The 10,458-nt window shown below is 58.2% G+C and overlaps 1 protein-coding gene across 1 annotated transcript in view; it reads left to right on the forward strand.

Moving 5' to 3' along the window:
* CACNG4 (calcium voltage-gated channel auxiliary subunit gamma 4) overlaps positions 1–10,458 on the forward strand; it is a 57,679-nt gene that overhangs the window by 45,719 nt on the left and 1,502 nt on the right. The window contains exons 2-3 of the mRNA XM_059379463.1: positions 1,427–1,510; positions 6,825–6,965. Of these exons, the coding sequence (XP_059235446.1) occupies positions 1,427–1,510; positions 6,825–6,965 (225 nt within the window). The remainder of the gene's footprint in view (positions 1–1,426; positions 1,511–6,824; positions 6,966–10,458) is intronic.

A 10,458-nucleotide genomic window follows, 5' to 3' on the forward strand; every position in this document is an offset into this window, starting at 1 on the left:
AATCCGGCCCACCTACCAGTGGGTCCTCGAGGGCTCTGGGCCTTCGGGAAGCGGGGGTCCTCCCCCAGCTCCCCGGCTTTCTGGAGGCAGCAGCTAAAGCAGAGGGGACAGCGTGGGGAGGCCGCCGGCGAGCCGGCTAATTGGGGGACAGGTGGAAGGGCAGCGTGCCCCGCGCGCGACAGGGGCGGCTCTTGATTGGAAGCACCGAGAGACGGATGCTGGGCTGGCGCACGCCCTGCTTCTGACTCTGCCTCCGACTGAGAGGTCAGGCTGGGCTGTGCGAGGCCAGCGGGATGCTTGGCAGCAGCTGCAAAACAAGAACTGGCCCCGGGGTGGAAACGGCCCCAGCCCCAGCCAAGCGGCGCTGTCAGGATGAGCTCCTTGCCGAAGCAGGGAGGCCGAGCTGGGCGTGAGGGGCTGGGCTGGCAGGGGACGGCAGGGCCTGACACCCTGGGGGCCCCGCTCTCCACCCGTGTCCACTTCTGTGCTGGCTGTTCCCAGACTACAGGGGAGCAGGGGCCAGGAGAGCAGGGCAGAAGTTTCTGGAAGGAAGGCCTGGCCTCTCCTCCTGCAGTTGCAAAATTACCCTGGGTGTCCTGCCTCCCCCTCTGCGGAGGCCTCCTCTTGGAGCCGGGGAGGGAAAGCAGGCAAGAGGTGGTATCGGCCTTTCTGGAATGTTCTCCGGCTCCGTGTTGTCTTCCCGCCATCATACTGAGTGAGGGGATTGGGATCACGCTGTTCACTGCAGATTCGGAGTGTACATTAGGAGGGATTTATGAGTGTTTAGGAGAGAGGAAAGACACAGACATCTCAGGGTAAGATTTCATCCCAACTCATCGGACCCTGAGCTAGACCCAGACCCAGACCCAGACCCAGACCTTGCCCCACTATGGCCCAGGCCCTCCCCCACAGGGGTTCTACTGAGTCCGGCCACAGAACTTCCTACCACTTGCTGGGCTCGGACCCCAGCCGTTGCTTTTCTCGGCTTCCTCCTCCACCCGGAACGACCCCTCTCACGGTTCCCAGGGGCAAATTCTTTATCATTTTTCGAGATGGCTCTGCAGTCACCTTGGACCAGACGGGCCAGGGGATCGGGTGGATTGAATGTCCTGCTTGCCCTGAGCAGCTCAGCTCTTGTCCCCGCATAGTCATTGCTGGTGGGCCTTTCACACTTGCAGGTGCCCAGACGTGGACCATGACCAAGAGGGTCCCGTCCTGGGCACTCATCCCTCTGCGTGGTCCTTCTGTGTGTGTGCAAGCTCCCGCACAGACCAGGGATGCCAGAGCGGGCCTCTCTCCTCTCTCCATGCCCCGGGCCTGCCCCAGAGCCTGGCACACACGCCGTATACGAGGCTGGAGGGAGCGGCTGCGTGAACCCGTGCCCCATGCAACATTTACCATGATCTTTCCCTCTTGCTCTCCCCAGGAATTTATAAAGGCCACTGCTTCCGGATCAATCACTTCCCAGAGGACAATGATTATGACCACGACAGCTCCGAGTATCTCCTTCGTAAGTGTCAGGAATCTTTCGCTTCCTTGGTGTGTGTAGGGGAGAGGGGGTTGCTACGGGCGGAAAGCCTGGCCCCGTGCGCATAAAGGGGGTACATCCTCCGAAGGCTCTTTCTCTCCCTTTCCAGTTCGGGATTCTTAGTCCAGAGGATGGACTTTGGTCCGACACTGCCGTGATGGGCTGAGTCTCCCAGTGGGCTTCCTTGGTGGGTAGGCCCACGTCTGGGGAGACTGAGGCCGGTAATGGTGTGGGCGTCCCCCTCCCCAGGGTGGCTGGTCATGACTAGTTCCAGAGTCACCAGTTGCTGCTGCTGGGCCCGGGACAGGGAGGTTAGACAAAGGCTTGCCCAGGCCAAGCATCCCAAGGGCGAGCACGATAGCCTAAATACATTGCACTGCCAGCCTTGGGCCTGCCTACCCCCGCCCCACACACCCAGCATTCTATTCTGGAAAATTCAGAGGAAGCGGCACCCTCAGGCTGCCTGGGGGAGAAGGCAAGGAGGGGTGGCCGAGCCAGGCTCTGATGTCCACGCTCACGACACCAGCTGGGGGAGCCCCCGCCTATGCCCAGGCCCTGTGGCCGGGTTAGTCCCCCGACGGGAAGTCACAGCATATGTTGGACAAGGACAAACCCCGTTCCACACCCTAAAGCTGGATCTCACCGCCGGGCCTGTGAATACCTCCCTGGGAGGAAGGATGAGGCTGCAGCCAGGGAAGGGCCCAGAAATGGAAGAAATGCCCGCTTTGAAGCCACTTTCCCTTTCCCATTAGCTAAGACACACACAGAGCTGCTCACAGCATCCCCCTCGGGGGCCGGGGCCCGGCTTCAGTTATGGAGAATCGATAACCAGCGTCCTCCGAGAGAGCTCAGTCTACTCTGCACCTGCTTATGGATCGTTTTTCGTTTTTGTTTTTCCTAAGAGAAAGGATTTGGGTTCTGAGTCATCCGGGGAAACAGTCCAGCGTGCGGTTCCCGTGGGGTCTGGGGAAGTGCTGGGCGGCTCTGGCTGGGCCCAGAACCTGAAAAAATTGGGGGCTAGATCTGCCTCCCAAGATCCCTGTCACCTTCTCTTCCTCCTCTTGCCGGTCCTTTCTTTCTGCTTTTGGGGGGAAAACACGGAAGCAAGCAAATGATAGCCCACAGGGCCGCCGCAAATGGCCGTACAGCTGACGCACTGCTCAAGGAATGCCACGTACATAGACTGTGGCATAAATGACACCCTTCAAGTTGTACAGTGCGTGGCCTGCACAGCCATCCGGGGCGACCCCTGGTGCTCAGACCGGCGGGGATGGCTCAACTGGAAATGAAGCCCGACTCAGAACCTGCCATTCTCTGCCCTACTCAGGGCACTCGGGCGGTTCTTAAGGCTCTGAGAGCAGATTTGCCCCCACTGGGGGTGTGAGGAGCGAGGCCTGGAGAAACAAAGCATCCCCTCTCCTGTTTCCCCGCTTGAGCTTACTTGAGGTTATGGCCGTTGGCGCGCTGGCTCTTCCTCTTTACTTCCCTGCCCCTGTCTCCTCTTCACGCCCGGAGCCCTGCAATCTCTTTCGACCCAGAGACCAGACAATGTAGCTGCTTGAGGTCCCAGCAGGAAGCAGACTGGTTGGCTCAGATGGGGTGGAGGAAGGGGAGCCGGTGAGGGACTGTTTACAAAGGGGTGGGCGGGCTTAAAGGAAACTGGCGGGGATGGTGAGACCACCCGGGCACGGCAGCTAGGGGGCAGCTAGGGGAAGCCCTTCCCCTCCTGGGCCCAGCCGGTGAGGAAAGCAGGTATGGGAACTGGGAAGGGGGACGCTTGAAGACAGGGCTGCCTGGCAGGAGCTGTGGCTTTTAGGAAGGCAGGCAGCCACCTCAGGAAGGAAGCTAAGGGGGGGAACACTCCCCTGCACTCTCCTCCCAAAGCCAGAGGCCAGGGAGCCCCCATATCCCGTGCATGGCTTGTGCCTCCCAGGGCCCAGGGCAGGATGCCAAAGGTTGGAACAAGGATACGGAGGGGTAGATCAGGAATGTGCTGCCCACTCTCCCGTCCAGCTTCAGGCTCCTGCTGTCCTCCTACTCGGCCAGGGTACCTGAGGTTGGGGGTCGAAAGGACTAGGAGGGGCCTAGCAGCGATTTTCCCAGATTGATGGTGACAGAATGTCAACGAAAGCTCATTTGGGAAGGAAAAGCGTTCCTCGGGTGTACACAGTGCGGGGAGCAGCGGGCTCATTAACAAGCCCAGAGAAGCCCAAGGACAAGAAGAAGTGATGGCTTTGGGCCGGCAGCTCTAGCTGCTGCTGGAACTGGGGCGGAGGGCAGATCTAAGGTGTTTTTCCTCCTTGTTGGAAACGGTCTGCGGAAACAAGGAAGCGGTCTTGAAACAAGGTTCAGAGTGCAGGTACCTGGGAGCTTCAGCCAGAGGAAGGAGGCAACCCCTGGGGACAAGCCAAGGGTATGGTCACTGTGACCATCCCCCCAGATTCCCATTATTTGGTCCTCTGGTCCCCAGACTATTGTGATCCCAAAAACATATAGATGCACAGGAGAGAGAGAGAGACAAGGGTCACGAGAGCTCATTTCATCACCCATTTAACAAAAAGTGGTTATGGACCTATGTGCCAGGCACTGTATTAGGCACGTGGGATACTGCAGTGAACACAACAGCGCTCTGTCGTCCTGGTGCTAACATTCCAGTGGAGAACAGGGGGGTCTGAGAAGGTCACAGAAGGTACCATGATGTCTGCCTGTGGGAGAGCCTGTTGGGGTGCACCTTAGCTGTCCAGCAGGTCCGAGGTTGTGTTCAACAAGTCAAGAACAAGGTCAACCTTCAGGCCATATGCTCTGAGGTCTTCCAGAGAAACCAGGCTCATACATTGAGTTGCATAACTGTCAGAGGGCTTCCTCCCAGCCTTGGGGCTCTGGCAGTGCCCACACTAGTTGATAGACCCATAGGCAGGTGTGGAGAGGGTCACCACCCCACACCCCGTCTGCCATGTCTCTTCCACCGGCTCCACTAGACCAACCCTAGAGATTCCCATCCACCCTGCCCTGTGCCTGGTGCCCTTTCTCCGCATTTTCCCAGCAGGCAGCTGATTTCTGTACTAAACCCGTGTCAGGCCTTAAGAGCGGGTATCAGGGCTGCTGGGAGGTCATGGTGTGCCTGCGGGGGAGTTAGAAGGAGGTGGCCATCCTCTGGAGAGACAGGGCTAGCTTCGGCTAGATTTGGCTGTGACGCGTGGGCTGGACCTCAGCCCCACTTGTCCCTCAGCTCTGTGCAAGACCCAACTCATACCACCGTCCACAGCGACCCCAGCTGGTGTCCGCACAGCCAGAACTCGGGGATGAGCCTATGCGGCAAAGGATAGTTATACACATGACTTACCTGGGCAGGGTGGATGGCTCGGAGCCAAGTCTGACCTCAGGGACCTTGGAGGAACCAGGCTTCCTCCTCTCCAGCCTCCAACCTGTCTGCAGAACGAGGACGTCTAAGGGGAGCTGAAATCAGATTTTTCTGGTCAGCACGGCTCAGAGGCATGTTTCCCAAGCCCACGGGAAACCTCCTCCCAGAGCCTGTGGCTGCAAGAAGGCAGAGGAAGGGGGAGGAGGAGGTCCTGGAGAGAAGAGCTTTATTTAACGCCCCCAACAAAGCCCCCTCTGTGAAGCAGGGCACACACTGGTGGGCTTACAAGGAAGGGGACAAATGCTGCCTTCAGAGGCTGAGAGGCCACAGACTCCCTCAGCTGGCTCAGGAGTTGGCGCCTGCCAGGGCTCCCGGGCTCACTGTCCCCTGCTGGGGCCACCAAGTGTCCCTGTAGCCAGGATTTCTCCTGGGCTGGGAGGTGTAGCAGGCAGGTGCATCAGGCAGGACAGCTCGGGGCTCCTCCTGTCCTTCCTCCTAGCCAGACACTAAGGAAGAGGGACCCAGGTCTCCAGAGCCCTTCCAAAATGGAGGGAGTGCATTCTTTGCCTAGGGCCACCCAGGATAAAGTGCCATGAGCTGGGTGGCCTCAAAGGACAGGAGTTTACTCTCATGGGTGTGGAGGCTGAAGACTTCAAGGGGTGCTGGCCCGGCTGCACTCCCTCCACGGGCCCTGGGGGAGAAGCTGTCCTCCTCTCCAGCGTTTACGGCTCAGGCTGTCGTTGACCTGGGGCTACTTTACCCCTTTCTGTCTCTGTCTTCACACGCCTTCTCTCCCAGGTGCCTTGTCTTCTGCTTGTCTCTCTCCCTCCTCTTACAAGGGTACTTGTCCTTGGATTTGGGACCCCCCCTCATCTAGGATGGTGTCCTCTTGAGATCCCTAATTTAATCACAGCCTCGAAGAGCTTGTATCCAAATAAAAGTCACATTTGTAGGTTCCCGTGGGTGGGACGTGGTCATATCTGGGGGCGGGAAGGATTCAACCCCCACAGATAGGTATGACTACTCTCCCCGGGTTATAAAGGAGGGGACTGCTGTTGTCAGAAGTCCATGGCCCTGGCCATCCCCCTCATCGGGGGCGGAGCAAATGTGCACACCAAGCTCTGCTGGGTGGCAGGGTCCGCTCGTGTCCCACTCTGTGTAGCTACCCCATCCCCTGTGACCTCGGGAGGTCCCGTGCTTCTGCGTGTCACCTGGGGTTGAGGACAGTGATGAAGAGGCCAGAGAGAGAAGCTCCCCTGGGAGGGGTGTGCTACAGCCAGGCCCTGTGCTAAGCCCCTTATTCGTACAAAACCAACCGTCAGGTGTAGGTACCACTGTGAGCTGCTTTCTGGAAACGGGCGAGCTCCGTTTTAGGTGAAGTGATTTGACCCAAGCCACACAGCCAGCATGTCGCAGAGCAGACTCAGGACCGTCTGATGACAAAGCCTGTGTTCTCAGCTACCCATCAGAGCGACCTCTTGTGGACACCACTTCCCAGCCTTCCAGAGGCTTCTTAGAGATGGTGCCGGTGAAAGGCTCCGTGGATTGTGAGGTCTCATCTGAACGGAAGGCAGACCAGCCTTTTCATGACTCTCATTGCAGCTCCCAGATGTCACTGAGGGGCTCTCCTGCCTGCAGGCTGGCAGAAGTGTGACCCACACCCAGGGAGAGCCTAAGTGAGCCACGGGCAGACATGACTCCAGGCCACCTGGCATCTTGCAGGGAGTAACCAGCAAGCCTGGGCTATCCCTTGAGTCTGGCCCAGCGGCACCCACCCGGCCAGCTCCCAACCCACCGTGGTCTCCAGGGCCTGATGGGAACCTTCAAGGTCAGGGGAAGGGCCCCAAGCTTCAGGGCTCCTGGCCGGTGCCCATGGCGACGCCCAGGACAGCAGCCCCTCTCACTGCCCTCCCCTCTGTCTCCTGCCCAACCCAGGCATCGTGCGCGCCTCCAGCGTCTTCCCCATCCTCAGTACCATCCTGCTGCTGCTCGGCGGGCTGTGCATCGGCGCTGGAAGGTTCTACAGCCACAAGAACAACATCGTCCTCAGCGCGGGCATCCTCTTTGTGGCCGCGGGTGAGTCGCCAGCTCTGTTCCCCCTGCACCGGGTCTGCGTCCTGGTGCATGCATGGACCTGGGGGAGTGTGGGGGGCAGGTGTAAAGTTATTTCTCGAAATTGATTTCAGGTGTCCAAGTGGGAGGGGGCTGGGAGCGGAAGTGGGCAACAACTGCTCAAGGGGCATGGGGTCTCTGCTTGGCGTGATGAACAATGTTCTGGACCTAGAGAGCAGTGGTGGCTGCATGACACTCCAGAGGCATTCCAAGCCATGAACGTGTGCACTTTAAAGGGTTAATTTATGTTCTGTGAATTTCACCTTGACCAGAAAGATTAATAAGTCCAAGTGTGCAAAGTGCCCCAGAAGGGCAGGGCTGGAGCCTCAGAAGCCTGTGATGGGGAAGCCCGGCTGAGTTGGTGGGGTGGACCGGGGGGCACCAAGAGGGGCTCAACGGAAGCCAGGACCTGAAGGAGCCTATCAGGTGAGGACAGGGTGAAGGGGGTACGTTACTGGCAAGGGTGCACCTCGGAGCCGCCCTCCACGACCCAGTGAAAACCCACAGAGCCGTGGGTGACCGCCACGCTCCCCCAGCCTACCTGGTCCCAAATGACTTCACACCGTCCCTCCTCTTGATGGAGACACCACGACTCATGTCTCACCACTGCAGACCTGGCAGAAGTCTGGACCGGAAGTGGGAGCCCATACACAGTCCAGGACCAAACCCTGGGTTTTCTGGCCCGAGTCTCTGGGGGAGTCTCGAGGGGGCTCCTGCCAGGGCCGAAACTAGCCGGTGGCGTCCTGAAGGCTCCAGGTAGCCCCTGTGGGATTCAGATAAACTTGCAACAGGGGTCTCTGTCAGGAGACACAGGACCTGCCTAATGTCTTAGGCCTTCTAGTACGTAAGTTTGAGATGTGTTACAAAGCTCAGTGATTCTTTTTTTTTTAATAAAGATTTTATTTATTTATTTGAGAGAGAGAGAGAACAAGAAAGAGCAGGAGGAATGGGAGACAGAGGGAGACGCAGGCTCCCCACTGAGCAGAAAACCCGACATGGGGCTCGATCCCAGGACTCTCGGATCATGACCTGAGCCAAAGGCAGGTGCTTACCTGAGCCGCCCAGGTGGCCCTGAATTCAGAGATTCTTTCCTAAATGGTTATCATAGCTCCCTGCTAGGCCGTAACAGGGTTCTTGCTTTCAAAGCATCTTATTTCTTCCCTCGCTCTGGTGAGGCAGCCCTAGCTTGGCCTGGGCTCTGCATCTTGAAACAGCCCAGTAGTCCCATGAGGAGGGTCAGTGAGAATCCCAGCAATGGCGTTGGTCGGTGGTGGTCTTTGGTGGTCGAGTTTCTTTTGCTGAGGACAGTGGTGGGGGGCTGCGGGAACAGGTGTGGAAGGGCCTCACGGTGCCTGACCTCATCTTGTCCACTCCTTGTGGTTTCTCTGGGAGAAGGAAGGTGACTTCGGGCCAAAGCAGTCAAGGCACTGGCTTAAAGTCTTTCGGCCAGCTTCTAATGCTCCTGTCTCGACATCCCTTCCACGTCTGTGTCCTCCCAAGGCAATTGATACTGTGTGTGTGTGTCTCTGTGTGTGTGTCAAGAGTGCAGGGTGTGCGTGTGTGTGTGTGTTGGCAAGGAGAGCCCGAGTGTAGAGCCTCCTTCCTGGCCCGGCCCCCATGCTTTTCTTTCTTGGCCCCTCCCGGGGCAGAGGTGAGAGGAGAATTCTCTCTCCTCCTTTGAGTCCCCGGCTTTTTGAAGGCATGAACCATTAAAGAAATCCTTGCCATAAGGTTTGAGTCCTGCCCCCCTTTCCTCTCCCCGAGGAAGGGAAAGAAGAATTGCACCAACCTCCACTACCAAGTAGTAGGGCCATGGTACCCGGTGCCCAGGGAGCACAACCATAGCATCCCAGATTCTGAGGAGGCCATCAGGTGGCCCAGGTGGCTTCCCTGAGGCCATCTGGTGGTAGAGACACAGGCTGTGCCCAGCGCTGTCAGCCTCCCATGTCGGGGGGGGGGGGGGGTCGGCGGCTGCCCATCTCCCCAGGAGGAACCATACCCAGTGCTCCAGGTCACTGGAGCCCGGGGACACTCCTCTAAAAACACGGGTCCAGAGCGGCGAGGAAGCAGGGACAAGAGCAGTCTCGGCAGACGAGCAAGGTGACGTCCACTCGTTCCCGTTTTTTCCCTGGTTTATGGAAGCTCTGATCATGGGCCACGGCCACGGCAGGCCAGGGGTCACACATGGGGCCCCCAGCTCGAGGCCTCTCCAGCCCCAGCAGTGAGGTGATTTAGACCCAGAAGCCATTTGAGGCGGGAAATGGTCAGAGCCTGGGGAGAGGTATGGTCCAGAGGCTGGGAGGGCCTGGAGCGCACCGTCCACACTCGGATCTCTGCGGGAGGACGGAGGGCAAAGTGCGGAGACCAGACGACACGTTACTGCCCAGTGAAGCACAGCGGATGATGAGAGAACAGGAAAGCCGCCCCACCCTGTGCCGGCTGCTGTGCTAAGTACTGGGCATGTCCCAGCCCCTTCGGTCCTCACATCTGCCCCGGGAAGGGCGTACCACGGGGACTCCCGTCTGGCATGTGAGAATGCGGAGACACAGGAAGCTGAGTTATTTGCCCAAAGTTCCATGGCTGGTTGTTGGTAGAACCGGATTCAAACCCAGGCAGCCTGGCTCTACCGAACCTCTCTTCTGGGAAGATCAAGTCAAACAGAGACAGCCAACAGGGGGGTGCAGTGGGGGTCGGCTTCTCCCTCTCCCGCTTCCCCTGCTCCTACTCTCTCTCTCTCTCAAATAAGTAAATAGTGAGTAGTAACATACCGGGGAGTTTCCTGATTGTGATAAATGTACGCGGTAACATCAGCCGTTCACGGGGGAAACCCGGCGAGGAGCTAGAAAGGGGCTCTCCGCATCCTCTTCACAACTTTTCACTATGCCTAATGTCCCCAAAGTTTATTTTTAAGCTTTGAAATGCACATATCCGAGGAGGCAGAGGTTTAACATCAAGGAGTTCATCCCACGGTTGTAGTCGTGCGTGTGTGGGATGGTGTGGACACAAGGCTGTCTGTGACAGCTCTGTCACCGCAGAGGACTAGGCGCTTCCTGGACGTCCGTGGCAGAGCCCCGGTTACATGTCTGTGCAGCGGCTGCCACGGGCTCTCAGAAAGATGGACGGCTCTCTCTGTCTTGACGTGGAACCGTCTGCCAGGTAGACTGTTCCAGAAAAGGGCAAAGGGACAAAGAGTATTGTGCAAAGAAACAATAGATGTGTGTGTGTGTGTGTGTGTGTGTGTGTGTGTAAAAGAGAGGGGGAAGGAGGAAGAGAGACTGGACATAACAATGATAGAAAAACAGGGACCCCCGGGTGGCTCAGTCGGTTAAGCGTCTGCCTTCGGCTCAGATCATAGTCTTCAGAGTCCTGGGATCGAGTCCCACATCGGGCTCCTTGCTCGGCAGGGAGCCTGCTTCTCCCTCTGCCTCTGCCTGCCATTCTGTCTGCCTGTGCTTGC

This window comes from Mustela nigripes, chromosome 16 (genome assembly GCF_022355385.1).
Source record: "Mustela nigripes isolate SB6536 chromosome 16, MUSNIG.SB6536, whole genome shotgun sequence".
NCBI classification, from domain to species: domain Eukaryota; kingdom Metazoa; phylum Chordata; class Mammalia; order Carnivora; family Mustelidae; genus Mustela; species Mustela nigripes.